General features: G+C 42.7%; 1 protein-coding gene across 2 annotated transcripts in view; it reads left to right on the top strand.

Moving 5' to 3' along the window:
- Positions 1-1048: 1048 nt before the first annotated feature.
- TSPAN5 (tetraspanin 5) overlaps positions 1049-16746 on the top strand; it is a 171284-nt gene continuing 155586 nt past the window's right edge. Inside the window, exon 1 of one of the 2 annotated variants that reach the window (XM_036089502.2) lies at positions 1049-1548. In XM_036089502.2, coding sequence (XP_035945395.1) covers positions 1468-1548 — 81 coding nt within the window. In that variant the 5' untranslated portion in view covers positions 1049-1467. The remainder of the gene's footprint in view (positions 1549-16746) is intronic. The other variant, XM_036089500.2, reaches the window with a different exon arrangement.

The raw sequence follows: 16746 nt of genomic DNA, 5'->3' as shown, positions 1-16746 counted from the left end.
CTAAAACCGTTTCCAGCCACTCGTTCCATCCTCCCCCAGAGGTCAAAGCTTAATGGTTTATGATCTATAGTACTAATTCCGATTTCCCAAAAGGCTTCCTAGAACTTCTTCTGAATTGCTTCTTAGAGTTAGGAACCAGTCAAGGTCTTCGGACTATTCTGTCTTGGTGGGGGGGGGGGCGGGGGGAGCATTTGCTGTCCGAGTTTGTTATTGCAGCAGACCCTGGGGCGAGGATCGTATCCGGGCCGGGACGCCTTTGAGCCATCTCTCCTTCCTTGTCCGCATTTCTGGGATGAAGCTAATTTTTCCCGCAGGTGGGGAGGTGGGGTTGCAGCCACACTTGGATTCCGGAGACGTTCCTTTGCAACCCTCCCAATCGGCTCCCCCCATTTCCCGTCTCCTGTTTCTCCCCCTTCCTCAACACCCTACCTTCCCCCTTTGCTCCCAGCAAAGTCTACGACCCCTTTCCGCTCCCGCTCAGTGGCACCGCGTCTTCTCTTGCAACACTATCCGGTGGTGGTGGAGGGGGCGTGAGCTCGGTTGCACCCGGAAGGGGGCTCGTCCGCGGGCGGGGGGCTCGCGGGATCCGCACTCACCCAGCCCTCTCTCCCCGGAGCGACCCTTTCCCCCGCGTCCCTCCAGATGCTGTCTGCCGCAGCGGGTGGTGGAGAAGGACCCGCTGCTCATCAATCCCGGTCACTCCGGCCGGCTGCTCCCAATCCGCGTGCTCCCCGGGCGGTCTTCCTCTTCCCTTCCGCCTGTCATCCTCCTCACCTACCCTGCTGCAGCGCTCGGGGGTCGGCGGCGCTCGGGGCTGGTCGGAGAAAGGGCGGGGAGAAAGGGAGCGGGAGGAGCGGAGAGCGGTGGCAGGAGGAGGCGGTGCGGCTACGTGGTACCGCGGCCGCCCGGGAGCGCCCGAGCCCATGCGCGCGCGCGCCTCGCCGGGGCTCGGGCGGCGGGCGGCGGGCGACGGGCGGAGCTGCGGGCGGAGCTGCGGGCGGAGGAGCCTCGCGCCGAGCGGGCGGAGCGAGCGGCGGGCGGAGCGAGGGGTGGGAGGGCGCGCGCGAGCCGGCGGGCGGGCGAGCGAGTAGCGTCTCCACCAGCATCTGCCGCGGCCGCGTTTGCCCGAAGCTCGGAGACCGACGGACGGACAGATCTCCTGGCGGACAGACGAGGGCTCTCGCCTTGGGCTCGGGGCCAGCTTCGGCGAGGCTCGGGGCTTGCAGCGCGCGGCTTCTGCGCCCGCTCACGGCCACCCCGGCTCCGGCGGCCTCGACGCGCCAGGGGGCTGGAGGTGCGGGAGCCGCTCTCCACCGGTCGGTGCCCGCGCGGCTCAGCCCCGGCCGCCGCGCCGCGGCCCGGAGCTGCGTCCCCGATCCCCTGCTCCCCTCCGGGCTGCTCTGAGCAACGGTGCTCCGGGGCTCCAAACTCGGGCTGCCGGGGCAAGTGTCTTCATGAACCCAGAGGATGTCCGGGAAGCACTACAAGGGTCCTGAAGTCAGTTGTTGCATCAAATATTTCATATTTGGCTTCAATGTCATATTTTGGGTAAGTTGGAGCGCTTCTGGTATTTCAACTATTGTGGCCGATCGATGCGCGACGATTTCCCCCCACGTTGCTTGCTGCTTTTACTTTTCGCAGCCCCTCGGGCGCTTGCCCGAGCTTGGAGAGGCATTTGCCTTCCGCCTTTCCAGGTTGCGCGTTGGAGAGATAAACATTTAATCCTTTCTAGGAGTGGGAAGAGCTAAAAGAAAAACCGAGCCGGAATGGGGGCACCCAGGCCTTGGGGTGGCTTTTTAAGGGACGAATAGCAGGGATGCAGATGAAAGAAAGGGCTCGGCAGTTTGAGAAATGAGCAACCACACGAATTAGATTTGCTCCCGGTGGGATATGGATGTTGGGCAGAGCGTGGTGTCATAATAGGGAAGGCTAATCGGGCAGAGCCGACCCTGAGGTCCACCTTCTAACAAGGATCTGATTGGACGAGGGCTTGGCTCCGTGTTGCCGCGGCTGGTCTGTGCCATGCTCAGCGTGTATCTTCTTGCACCATCTCGGGCTTTGTGTAGGATGCAGATGCGGTGGTATATGGTTCTGTAATGTACACGTAAATAACGCTTCCTGCGAGCTCTTCCCCTTCAGCTGGAAGGCGCTCCTTTTGCATAATGGACTGGCCAGTGGGCGTGTGGGGTGGAGGGTTTTATTTTCATGTATATATTATTGTCAGGATAATAACAAGTCACCATCAACATGTTTCAATGTGTTCGTGCCTCACATCCTCCTTTTCTAAGGAGTGACACAGAGTGGGCCGTTTTGGGGAAACCTTGGAGCAATGCAAAGAGAATGTGTGAGACATGTTTTATTGAGGGTACGGAGAGAGCAAATTCTTCAACGCAAGATTCAAACCACGCTCTGGCTTTGCTGGCACCACAATGTGCTGGGCACCTATTGTAATTAGGCTGGGATGCCTACTCTTTTGTTTTGTTTGGATTCTTTTCCTTGATCTCACAAACGTGTTCAGCAACCAGACAAAGAGTTCACTAGGGCAAGGGGAAAACATTCGTTCAAAGACTGTGTTATTCCTAGCCCCCATCCCATCCCATCTCCTTTCTTAATGGGCATCCCCCCCCCCCCCGTGGAAAGTAAAGATGGTGGCTGTCTGGGGGGTGTTCTCCAAGTTGCTATTCAGTGTAGGTTCATATATGAGATAAACAATCATCCAACGGTGGGATCAGTAATAATCCACAGCAGCGGGAACACAGGGTGTGTTTATTATGATTCTCCTTTAATTTTAGCCATTTCCTGCAAACCTATACATCTATGAGAATAGTTATCAATACAGCTTTTCATTTGTTTTTTCCTATACACATTTTATCAAGCTATTTTAATTTTTTCCCCTGTTTTCTGTTCAAGTATCTTGCGTTGGTTTGCATGTTTTGCAAAGGGAAATGGAAAGGTTTGGAGACTACTTTCTGTCTCAGCATGTCATCTGTCCTCAAAACTCATAAAGAGAATGGGGGGGAGCAGAGAACATGAATCAGTACTGTATCTAGTCATTCACAGACAGGGTTCTTTTTGTGGTTTTTGTTTTTTTTTTTTGCCAGAGACTGTACCTGATTCCTGTGCGTGGTCACCCCCTCCCTGCAGTCAAACATTGCTACAATTATAGGAAGAAGAAATTATTTTCTTTCTTTGCTTCTCTTTTTTCCCCTTTGCTGGAAATGTTGAAAAGTGATGGGTAGTCACATTTCTGAGTGAGGTATTTTGATTTTATTGGAACTTGAAACTTTGTGACTTTGAGAGTCGGGGACTACTGAACTGGGACTGGACCTTGGTGAGGTGGTGAGTCCAGGCCTCTTGATTCTACTTGAACACTTGCAAAAGTTGCACATTTCAGCTACCAGGCAACAAAAAGCACCCAGGGGCTTTCTATGCACTTTCATAGCAGGAGGTGGAAAAGAAATAAAGGGATTTGGGCCTGTTTCCCTGACAGTTTGGTGTAATTTTGTACAGTGTACAGAGGTAAATTTAGTATTTTCTGTGGATTAGGTTGTGGCAAAACCATTAGAATTGTGGAGAGCGTTAAAGAATTGTGGAATGCTTGCAAAGAGAGTTCTGGAATAGAGCTGCATCTTGTCTGATTTTGAAGGTCTTCATCTCTTGGGGGAAGTTTTATGGGAAGCCTGAAAGGAGACCTAGGCTGTGGAACTAAACAAGCTGCCCCAGGCAGAATTGTTAAGTAGAAGCCTTCGTTCCAAGGCCCTTCTCTTACTCTGCTTTCTACGCGCCTTCTCCCTCCTTTCTATGCCTAATGTTTTCCACCCTGATGCCCCCCATACCTTTCCTGTCCTGCTGTATGCTTCAAAATTACCCCATATTTAAACCTCCCAGTTTATCAGTACCATGGTTTTTAGTCCTGATCAGCAGGAAGGTAACCATAACATTCTATTAAAGTAATTCAGACTAAGGTGTTAGTGACTGAAGAGCTGGGGTCAGTAACTTGGCAGCCTGCTTCTATAAAGTTGCACGTCTCTGCCCAGTACAGAGTCACCATCCTGCAAGTTCTTGCCAGAAACAGCAGACTCAATGCTACTCTTACACAGGTATGAAGAAGAGATTGATAACAGAGAGTGTGGTTTCCTAATCTTTCATTGTCACACTGTGAGATGCTAGAAGAAATTTGAAATACACTGAGGACCCTTGGAGGTATAGTTTTAGCAAAATAAAATTGAACATATGGTAGCACCAGCACTGCGAGTTTGGTTCTCTAGCAAATGAGTAGTTTGACGCGTTGCTAGTCAGTTAACTGCCCTGGGCCTCAGTTTCTCAGCTTTTAAAATGAAGGAGTTGGATGACTTGTAAGGTTCTTTCTAGTTCTGACAGAGGAAATGTCTGTTGAGTTCCAATAGGCTAGGGAAGAAAAATACAAGAGATAGGCACTATGTATAATGAAAATAGCATATATTGGGACACTTGTTAAATTACAGACTTTTTCTTTACTGAGACTTGTCTGAAGATCAGTTTTCTTCATTTTTTTCCCTCAAAGATCCTTTCATAAAACAGACACACATCTTTCCCTAATTTCTTCTTGGCTTGTTCACTTATTGGTATAGTATGCATTCTTCCCTGTCCCCACTGTGAATCTCAAATGTGGTCCTGTGAGTCATTAAATATAGTTTTATTATTAGAGTTACTGTTTCGTGTGTAAAATATGAATCCTTTTATATAACAGTTGTAATGATATTCTGAGTAACAAAGTCAACATCTTGTACAGATTCCTTTCTCATTAGTTATCACAGGGTGGTGGTGGGGAAAATCTCATTTTCCCTATTTAATATTGGAAGAACTCAAGCTAGAAGGGAATTGATTTTATTGAGGCTGTCACCATATTGGGACATTTCTTGGAAAACCCCTAGGCTGCTTTGAGGTGGGTGAGGGAGGAGAAAGGGAGTTTTGTTTTAAAGTCACTTCTTTTGGGTCCTGAACCCCCACATCATATCACCCACCATTACTAGATGTTTTGCCCCGGACTCTTTTGGACTTTGGTTCTAATTCTTAACTGTTTGTAGGCCAGTAAAGTGATCTGATTCTGGTGTTGATCTGTTACTATATAACAATCAACCCTAACACTTAGTGGTTTAAAACAAAACTTTCTTATTATATCTCACAGTTAGGAGATTTGACCAGGCTTATCTGGGCAATTGCACTTGGGGTCTCTTGGACGGTGAGATGTGGCTGGAGCTGGAGTTGTCTGGGGTAGGATGCCCAAGATGGCGTACTCAACGTGACTGGCAGTTGATGCTTGCTTAGAGCTCAGCCAGGGTTGTTGGTTGGAGCCACCTACATGTGGCTTCTTCTTGTCTCTGAGACTGGTAGAAGGTAACAACCAGTTAAGGCTACACCCAGAACTGGCCCAGTGTCACTTCCATGTGTTTTACTTATTAAAGCACACATAGAGCCTACTGTTTTGAGGGGGGTGAAGAAAGAAATTCCACCTTTTGATGGACAGATGTCAAAGTACTATGGGTTGTGGTCATCTTTGAAATATACATTCTGCTGCACTGAGCCATAATTTCTTGTTTATAAGGAAGGATAACATTATCTAATGGAATTGTAGTTTCAGTGGTTTAGTGAGATAACATATTACTCAGTACGTGTCTCAATAATTAACAAATGGTGAGTATTGTTGTTATTGCCTCTAGACTACTTCTATCCTGTATTATAGAACTTCTAGAATACTTTAGCCAGGTAATGATAATACCCTTAAGATCTGCCAAGGAGATGAGGCAAGAGGATACAGTAAATTTAATTGTCACTTATTAGAAAAAAGCCCCATGGATCGTTGGAAACCTTGAATGACTTGGGAAAACCAAGAATGATTTGGGAAAACCCAACTCATTTTTCTCTTCTCCTCCCAGTACAACGATTAGAACAGTCTTGGATACTTGAGGCCAAATTTCTCTTTGATGTGCTTTCAAATATTACATTGTGTCTTTAAGGGGAGGTTTATCTTGCAGAATGGCAGAATGTTGTATCTAATTTGTTTCCACAGGGCTCAAATTCAGTGAGGAGAGAGATTTAGGGAACCTTGGGGGGTGGGGGGCATCAAGTAGGAAGCCTTATCTTATGATTCACTATAAATTGTAAGATGCTCTGGAATGACGATACATCAGCAGTTTATAAGTCATAATTTTTGTTTTAATTTGCTAGACATCTGTTAGCTTCGATGGCAACCATATGGGAGTCTAAATTGCCTTTTGAATTACAGGGAGATGGTAGGAAGAGAGCTAAATATGGTTATGAAAGTGTCATATGGGAAAAGTGTAAGAAAGGTGTAGAGACCTCAGTGGGGAGAATAACTGAATACTGAACTTGCTTGGTCTGGCTGCTCACACTTGGGTCAGTGAGAAGACACTGAAGTATTCACATTTGATGATATGCCAGAAGACTGAAATGAAGCCAAGGGGGAAAGTTGGAAAACCCAATGATGTTCCACCTACCATCAAATTGCCAAGGTGAGCTCACTTAGATGGATCACTCTGTCTTAATGTGTCCACAATAATAGTTAGTCCCTGGCAAAAGGTGAAAGCAACCTGTATTTTAACAAAGCTTTATAATTATGATCTCTTTCTTCTAAGCATCTCAAAGCGTCTTAGAAGCATATTATGACATCTTTGTGACAGATGAAAAAATTGGAGCACAGAGATGTGGGGTTACTTTTGAGCTGTTGAAGAACATGTCAGGGTTCACTTTTGGAATATTAAGTCTCCTCTAGTAAGGATAGCCCTAGCTTCTCCTTTGAAACTTATTTTAGAAGATGCTTTTAATTTTAAAATAAAACATCAAGTAAGTCACTTACATCTGTTCATAATTGAAAAGTGATAAAGTTTTTGCATATGCCTCAATTAACACCACCCACTAGCACAAAGAGTTAGGATGAAAATGTTAAAGAATATGATCGTATAATAAACTTTGTGTGGTCTATTGAAAATTCATAAATGAAAATTGGATTATTAAAGACAATTAAAGACAATGGAGTATTGAAGACACATACTTCTTTCCATATGTAACACTGATGATTGTCTTACATTTCTAACTTCTGAATCATTATACTTCACTCAATTATAAGAGCCTCAACTGTAGGGACTATCTCTCCATCATTTTCATAAGCCCAGGGTCTAGCACACTGTCTGAAACATAGTAGGTGTTTGTTGAATGAATGAATTACGAAATCATTGGAAAGTACCTAGGCATCTTCTCCTCTAACTTCCTATTCAGTGAAACATTTTCTCTGTGACATCCTGCCAACCCATTTAAGCATGGCTCTGTTTTTGGATCACGTTTCATTTGTCCTCCAAGTAGATATAATCTGTTTCCCAGTAACTTCCATCCTCCTAATTTACTGTTGTTGATTTTTAATTTTTATTTTGAAACAATCTCAAACACAGAAAAATTGCATGTGGTATAATTTGTTTTTATCCTGAATCACTTGAGATAAAGTTGCCAGGATGATGGCTATCACGCTAACACTTCAGTGTATATCTCCTGGAAACTAGGATATTCTCCTAGATAGCTACCGTACAGCCATCAAAGCCAGGAAATTACCACTGATACGTTACCATCGCCTAATCCTTAGACCTCTTTCAAGTTTCCCAGTTGTTCCAATCATGTCTTATAAAGCAAAGAATCCAGTAGAGAACACACATTATATTTAGTTATCTCCTTCAGTCTTTCTCTGTCAGGATCCTGATACATTTGAAGATTATAAACCAATCATTTTGTATAATGTTCCTCAATTTGGGTTTGTCTTCCATTTTCTCATTCATAGATTCAGGCTGTGCATCTTTGGGAGGAAAATCACAAAAATGGTGCTATGTTTGTCTCATTGCATCCCATCAGATGGCACTGATTTCTGTTTGTCCTATTCCTGATGATGGTCACTTGTTTAAAGTGTTGTTTGCCAAGCTGCTCCGCCATAAAGTTACTCTTTATCCTTTTGCAATTTGTACATATTGTGTGACAGGTTACTTTGAAACAATGTAAATAGCCCAGTCTTCATCAAATTTTCAATCTAATTATCAGTAAGAACTTACTGTTTCCTCCCCCCCCCCCCCCAGTGTGTTTTAGTTAAACTGTTGCTCTTCTTACTTGGATGTTGTAGTTGGTCCCAGGTCCGGCAGTCAGTGATGGTCTTTTCATGCTGCCTCCTGTGCCCATTAACTCCCATCATTCTTTGAGTACTTCTTTGCTTTCTGGTGGAACAAGATGTTCCAAGCTCATCTTGCAATTTACTGGTGTGATCTCTTGTATCAGCCATTTCTCCAAGGAGCCCTGGTTCCTTTGAGTGGCGAATGGTATTTAGAAGCCAAGATCTGATTGCTAAGTGTGCCCATGGCTATGAGGGTATCACGACCCCTGGGAACTCTCAGTGGACAGAAATATGGAATATATATCTGTGTGTGTGTATATATATATATATATATATATATATATATACACACACACACATATACATACATTACATATGCATTTCTATATTTATTTATATTTTGAGACCATGAGTTCAGTGATGCCTCAAATCCATCTTTGATACCACAGGGTTTATTCTAGGTTTTTTTCTTTTCTCTATTTATAAATACCTTCTTTGACAGTGAGATTCCTGGCTCCCATTATTCTTAACAATTTACTTATTTGATAAATTCTCCTCATATGTAGCCAGTCTTCCACAGCTGCTCCTGTCCCTCACATGGTTGCTGTCCTTACCTGCTGATGTTGCAACACGAATGCCATAACCCCGCACCCCAATACAAACACCCTTCTCACTCTGATCGGGCTCTGATACCCTGCTCTGGGCTTCCACATCCCTTCCCATACCTGTCCTTGCACAAAGGCCTACCTTGCTTGGTCCCTACTAATGGCTTTAGGATAGAATTTTTCAGGAAGGAGAAGGAGAAGGCCTTAGGTAACAAAACAAGACTTATCTCCCTTCTCTGTAGCCCTTCATTATTTAAAAAAGGGTATTATGTCATTCCTAAACCTTCTGTTTTTCATCTTTAAAAGCTCTTAGTTCCTTCATGTATTCTTCATGTATGATTTCCAGGTTGTTCTTTGCCCTGGTCGTGATACTCTGCCTGTGGTCCCATTTGTACCCACTTCCATTAATGTAGCAACCAGAACGGAACACATTCTTCACACACCCTTCCACCCATCCAGAGAGCAGTGGGCTGTTACCCTTGAACTTCCTCTTAAGTCTCTAGGCCATGCTGAACCTAGAGGTAGAAGACTCTGCTACTGCCTGGATTTGTCTTTGAGCAGGTTACTCTCACAGATTATTTCTTCAGCTGCTTATCTAAAGTATGGGGAAATAATTCCAACATCTCACAGAGTTGTTATCCAGTATTAAATGAGAGCATGCATGTGCTTTGTAAAAGGTAAATCTTTCAATACAAATAGCAGTTATTAACCTAAGCTAAACTGCACAGGCTTCTCCAGGCAGCCAGAGAACATTGCTGGCTCAAAGTGAATTTCTAGTGAAATGAAACCTTCACTTCTTTTTAGGTGAACTTCTGTTAAACCCATCTCCCTAGGCTAAGTGCAAATCAGAAGCCCTAACCCTCCAGTTAATTATTTGAATTTAGATTTAGTACTATTTATTTATCCCATTTACATGTCTTATTCTGGCCCAGTGGTTTTTAAATTGGGCTACCAGCAGCCCCAGGCTTCCTTGAGGTGTGCCCGGGGCCTGACTGGGAGGATCTGTGACCTCTCATCCCTCCTGAGGACTCAGCCATTAGGTTTAGGATATCATGGGATATCATGAAGGATTTGGCTTGAAAAAAGGGGTCCGCTGCTCAAACAAACTATTGAAAACCACTGTTCTAGCCTTCAGGTGTTTTTGAATCTTGATGGTCAAGGCATATTTTAACAAAATTATTCCTGTTATGGGTCCTTCTCCTTTGTGTGAATCTCTTCATGCCCAGGAAGTCCCTCTCACTAACTAGAGTGACTTCTTTAAGATTCATTGATATTTCACCCCTTTATAGATGTAGCAGCATAATTCGTAAGTTGTTAGGAAATTTTAGTCTTCCCACCAGGGTATCTGATTCAGTAGGTCCTGGATGGGGCCCTGGTATAGTGTGTGTGTGTGTGTTTTTTGTTGTTGTTTTGTTTTTTGCTTTTGTTTTTGTTTTGTGTTTTTAAATCCCTGCAGGTGATTCTGATGCTCAGCTGACTTTGAGAAGCTCTGGTTTGTTGTTCTTGGCAAGATGTGGCATCTCTACCCATTGTTGTCTGGAGGGGACACTTGGGGGAGTTGGGAGTGGGTGATGTAGAGCTATGACCAAAGAGTGACTGATTTCACCAGCACATGAAGCTAGTGTTCGTTGCTGATGGGAAAAATATAATGTGGCCTATTTTATCCTTCATGGAATTTTTTATTAATCCAAAAATGCCAGTTTATTTTTAAATCTGAAAGTCCTAAAAACAAAATGAGAAAATCTCTGCCTACAGAACCTCTTGTGCTACAATTAGTATGCTAAAAATTAGCATTGTATAGGGAGAGAAGCTAGTTATTTACTCAACAGGAACAATGAAGGAATAGACATTCTGTTCTTTTGCCCTTGCTGTCCTGCCCACTTCAGGGCAGGGGATTGGGTCTAACCACAGATGCCAGATAGTGACCTGTCCTCCCCTTCAGAAATCAGCCTCCCTGGCCAGCCTCCCTTTCCTGGGGCTCTTCCTTCCAGCCTCCCTTTCCTGGGGCTTTCTCCTGTGTCCCCGGCCCTGAGTGCCCTCATGTGGGGGTGGGGGAAAGGGGAGTTGCTTCCTGTAGCTTTGTGGCAGGTGCGTTGACTTGAGCGCGGTCACACTGCGGCAGGGAGATTTCTTCTCCCATATCCAAATGTGCAGCACTATCCCAAAAAGCTCACAGTACAGCAACACAGGATACCCAAACCTGGTATTTGTCAGTTTACTCTAGAAGGAAAAGGTTGAATGTAGAATATTCAGAGTGTGCATAATGAATTGTCCATTATTTTCTTGACTTCTTTTTCCCTACCCCCTCTAAAAAATTACGTATTTGAGGGGCGCCTGGGTGGCTCAGTCATTAAGCGTCTGCTTTCAGCTCAGGTCGTGATCCCGGGGTCCTGGGATCGAGCCCCACATTGGGCTCCCTGCTCCGCGGGGAAGCCTGCTTCTCCCCTCCTTCTCCCCCTGCTTGTGTTCCCTCTCTCGCTATGTCTCTCTCTGTCAAATAAATAAATAAAATCTTTAAAAAAAAAAAAATTACGTATTTGATTATGACTGGGCTCCTAAAGTGGAAGTCTTTTGAAAGAACTAAAGTTTGGAAATAAATTCTAAATTATTTCTCTGAAATGTTTTACTGGGGCATAGTTTATCACACCACTCCTAAAAAGTAAAATAAAATGAAATAAATAAATAAAGGACCCAGATTGGCGTGCAAACTCTGATTAGCAAGGTATAATTTTTTTAAAAGATTTACTTATTTATTTTAGAGAGAGAGACAGCACAAGTGGGAGGGGCAAAGGGACATGGGGATATAGAGAGAGAGAATCTCAAGCAGACTCCATGCTGAGCGTGGAGCCCAGTGTGGGGCTCCATCCCAGGACTCTGAGATCACCACCTGAGCCAAAACCAAGAATCGGACGCATAACCAACTGCACCACCCAGGCGCCCTGCAAGGTATAATTTTTAAGTAATATATTTAGCAACCTCAATAACAAAGTAGTATTTGGAAGTGGATGGCAAAACACTTTGGCTCCCCTCACTGAAAAGGCAAAGTGATGTTCTATACCTTTTCCAGCTACTATTTACTATTTAGATAACTATTATAAGAGATAGGGCTCTTTTTACTTGTTGAAAATATTTTTCTAAGTTATACTTGGCACTAAGTCTTGAATTTCTAAAAATCTGGAGGGAACAGCTGGTGCTCTAATAAATATTCAGGCCAGCTATTTTAATGCTTTGTACTTCATTAAGTAGTCCTAATAAAAGGGGAATACTTGACTTAAGCATTTCTCAAAGTATAATGTTTTGCTTCCAACAAAAATTTCCCCCAGCTGTTAATATTTCCCCCCAAGCAGCCTTAAAACGTAATTCTGCCAAGTAAGTAGTTCTAATCACTGTTGAAGCATTTAATGCCACAAGTTCGTTCTCCTGTTTTGAGGTATAGTCAGTCCTGTGAAAATGGCCCAGCCCTCTGATGAAGACTCCATCAGTTAATTTAGAAATTTAGAATTTAGAAAAAGTCTTTATATGTGTCGTATTAGAGAGTGATGATGAAGGTGCATCCTGACGTGGGCGTTGTAGTGCTCTGGTGCGAAGTGGGCGGAAGAGTCTGGTGTTAAGGAGCTTGGACTTCCAAGTGTGTCTGATTTTTAGCCAACTCTCTTCCCAGGCTTGTGACCTTAGGTTATTTTAGTGACCTTGCAGTTCAGTGTCCTCCTCATCTGCAAAATGGCATTCTTAGTCGTAGTATTAATTAATGCTATTAATAGAAGTATAACATCTCTCTTGGAGTCATGAGGATTAGAGGAGTTAAGGTGTATGAACTGCTTGGAATACTCCGTAGGTATTAGCAATTATTCCTCTATTTTCCTCAACACCCATAATTTTTTTTTTTGGTTGTTTTTTTTCTTAACTTCTTTCAGAACCATTAAAGTAATCTTACACGGTAATATATATTTTTTGTTCTCTGTAATGTTCTGCCTACATAAGCGCATTCTCAAAATAACTAAAGGGAAAAAAGATCTAACAATATTCACAGTGTTCTTTTCATTGTAATGAATGGCATGTAATTCTTATCATGGATACCAGACCATGAATTTGCATCTATTGTTTGTTGTTAATTTTCTCCTTTTTCTTTACCCATTTAGATTCCCTTTTCATTTTCTTGGCAAAACCGTACGGTCTCGTCTTAGTGTTTTGTGCTGGGAAGTTGAGTTTCTGATGTTGAGCTCTGGTGTTAGGCCTAACACCTGGCAGAAATCAAAACATTTTATTAACATCTGTTGAATCTGGATATTGTGGAAATATCTAGATGGCTGTAACTATATATTTTTTGCACTTATGGTATCAGAAGTCTGGCATATTTTGGTCATTGTTTTACTCTGTATTTCAGACAAATTCTGTAGATTGTGGAGGTGTCCTTAGAATTGATGCAAAAGTAGAATTTTGGCCTCAACTATCTGGTCATTGATTAAATAAATAGGCCACCCATCCTGGTGAACGGGTGACCCGTGGCTTCTTCTTTGGGGCAGTAGTGATGGGAGGCGCCGGGAGCTGTGTTCTTTTGCCTCCGGTGGTTTCACTGGACACAGAAGACCCAGGCTGTCCTAATTTCTGAGCATAATCTTCTCTCTAATTGGGCTCAACTCTGGGAGAAAAGGCCAGGGCATGCTAATTTAGTAGGTGCAAGGAGCCTTGTCACTCATTCTTATGCGGAAGGTGTGCAGAAATCCCCCAGCCCTGGAAGGGGGAGGAGGAGGGATGAAAGGGAGGGTGAGTAGAATTTTCACTGTAGTTTTCACTGGTAGAAAAGAATGATCTGTTCAGCATGACAGGATGTCATAGGAGCACATTTAAGGTAATTTTAGCCTACCTACAACATGCTCAACACTATTGATTTAGATTCTCTCATTGACCTCACAATCTATGGATGATTTGTGACTTCCCATTGGCAATCACTGAAGTTATCCTCTTTGTCCTTCTGACCTGGGCTAGCCAGTTTCTGTGAGGCCTGGAGGATGGCCACCTGGTAATCTAAACAGCGAACCCCGAAGTTCAGTCATTTGCAAGCTGCCTGCGTGGTTTTGGACAAACTCTTGTGTCACCTTAGAGTTTCTCAAATTTTAATGTGCGTACAAGTCACATGGGGAATCTTGTTTAAAATGCAGATACTGGGGGCACCTGGGGTGGCTCAGTCGGTTAAGCCTCTGACTCTTGGTGTGGCTCAGGTCATGATCTCAGGGTCCTGAGATGGAGCCCCTGCGCCCTGCATCTGGCTCGGGGCTCAGCCCTGAGTATGCTTGTCCCTCTCCCTCCACCTCTGCCTCTCCCCGGGCTCACTGGCACAGGCGTGCTTTCTCTCTCTCTTATGAGTGAATTAATGAATGCATGCATGCAGATTCTGATTCAGTAGGCGTGAGAGAGGCCAAAGATCTGGCACTTGAACAAGCTCACAGGTGAGGCCACTGTGGCTGGTCCACTGATCTCATTTTGAGCTGCAAGGATCTAGACCATTGTAAACTGATTCTTTTCTCTTAAATTGTTTCCATTTTTAAACCTTAAATACATTTATTAAAAAAAACTTGAAAAATATCACTATTCAAATACATACAATGACAATAATATGGCTTATTAACTTCTGGGTAGCGATTGGTGCCTGCTGGCAGGCCTGAGTCAGAAGCTTAGTTTCCTTTGTTACTGGGGAGGTTAACAAGTGTGCAAAGTGCTCGACATCCTGGCATCAAATGGAGACTTTGTCCTTGACTAGACCAGAGGATTAAAAGAGAGTTGAAAAGGAAATGACTTTCAGATTCAAGATGATTTAATGCGGTATTCTAAAATTGTCTCCTCTGGCACCCCAGGTCACCAGGGAATCTCACTTTGGGGAGCACTGCTTTTAAGTAATTCGAAGGAAGGCATGCATTTATAAGCTAAAACCTATTAGTGAGATGGATGAATCTCTAGAGGCAGAACAGTTGGGGAGATGTGTGGAAAGTTTTGCTTACTCCAGGTTCTGTTTCCTGTCAGGGAAAAAAGAGAGCTAACCGCACCCCCCACCGCCCCGCCCAATTTCTGGAAAATTGCTGAGTCTGGGCCCAGTGAGTAGTTACATCTTAGGTAGGAAAAGGCAAATGCGTTGGGAAATTGGATCTCAGGCTAATAGGAAGTTACGTTAAAAACTGAGGAAATCTGTCTCAGTGGGTACCTTTGGCAGACTTCCTTCAAGTTACTATTGATTATGTTCAATTTGGAATGAGTCCATTTTTAAGAAAAGGGCACTTTCTTTATACTTTTCTACAGTAAAAACAATACAGCAACATTAATATACATTTTTTGAAGGAAAAGAAGTTTACCACGATCCCAGTAATACTTTCTTTTGGTTCAATTATATTAAAAATGGAGACTCTTAGTCAAATACTCTGAGAGCAGTGAACAAACACCCCAAAACAAACAAACAAACAAAAAACATTTTAGAGGTTCAGCTGTACTCACAAGGATTTGAATTTAGCAAACCTCAGTTACTTTGTAAAGAAAAAACATGTGCTTTTCCATCAATAGCTTTTAAGCATTTCTTCTGACTTTACCTGCATTTCCCCCCTCAGGATAACATTTAGAATAAGTGTTTCAACATACAGTACAAATATCTTGTGAATAAACATCAATTCCACAGAACCAAAAAAAAAAAAAAAATCAATAGATCTGCTTTAGGCATTTGAGAAACCCTGTACTTTTAAATGAAAGAGTTACAGTGTTAAATAACCGAGGAAACAAAAACCCCCAAAACCACGCTCTTAGCTTTAAATGTTTTTCAACATGACCTTTATGTAGACAGAAAAATATAGCTGAAAACTTTCTGGGCAGCAGTTTTATTGTTGGTGCCCTGCTTATCTGAAGATGTGCAGCAACTGCCCATATGGCAGTCATGTGAGAAACGCTACCTAGTATTTTTTTTTTTTTGATCTCATAACTGGAATCCTAAGGAAAATAGCGTTTATTTGGTACCAGTTCTTTTAGATTTGTCTAATGGTTTGGGAAAGAATAAATTGAATGAAGAGATGGCTAGATGATATAATTATATGTGGCATTTTCATTTTTTTCCTGAGTCTGCAAGATTTAATAATCCCTAATGTTCTTACTGTATGCTTTGAGAGTTTTAAAGTTGCTCTCCAGTGAGGATTTGAAACAACTGCATAAAAGTTTGAAAATCGTGTTTTACTCTTTTTTTAAGATACAGATCAATATTTCAAAAATGAAAGGATGGGTGTCACTGAAAAGAGCATAGAAATATTTTATATTTTGTGAAATACATGTATTCCATTTAAATATTGATATATTTGGATTTTTAAAATATCAGTGTATAGCAATATACATCGATATATATCCTTCATGAATATGAATATTACCAATATATATCCTTCATGAATAATAAATATTGATCTATATCCTTGGATTTTCTTTTTGTAAGTAGGTATATGCTTTCTTTGGAAAAAGAAAAGCTACTTACATGACCAAATGACTTCCAATTTTATTTACGGTAAAAGACTAAAGTTTCTTTTATGATGGAATAGCATAAATATGCAAACTAAATGAAAATTTTTTAAGTGAAAAATAAAAACCAGAGATCAGTTTTAAGTCTCTATGACATAAAAAGAAAAGAAGGTTGTGATTATGTTTTTGGTTCTTAGATGAAGACTAGAAAATGAACTCTTTGAACTATGAAATTACTACATCTTCATTGGAGGCACCAGCAGATCATGAATTATTGCAAAGAATCTTTCAAAATGCAGTTTTTTAATTGTGAGCTTTCGATTGAATATCCCCTACCTTGCCCCCCTTCTCTCTGTGAATTTAATTTCAGAATTGAGAAGATAGGGCTTTTTGCTTTCAGTGAAGGTGAATGAATCTCTTTCTCACTCCTTAAAAAGGTTAACCTGCTGATGACAAAACAAAGTTGGAGTTATTTTCAGCAGGAACGGCTGTGTAAATACTAATTCAGTGTCCTTT

This window comes from Halichoerus grypus, chromosome 3 (genome assembly GCF_964656455.1).
Source record: "Halichoerus grypus chromosome 3, mHalGry1.hap1.1, whole genome shotgun sequence".
Classification (NCBI taxonomy): Eukaryota; Metazoa; Chordata; class Mammalia; order Carnivora; family Phocidae; genus Halichoerus; species Halichoerus grypus.
The sequence above is the reverse complement of the archived record's forward strand: the minus strand, read 5'-3'. Positions and strand labels throughout refer to the sequence as shown.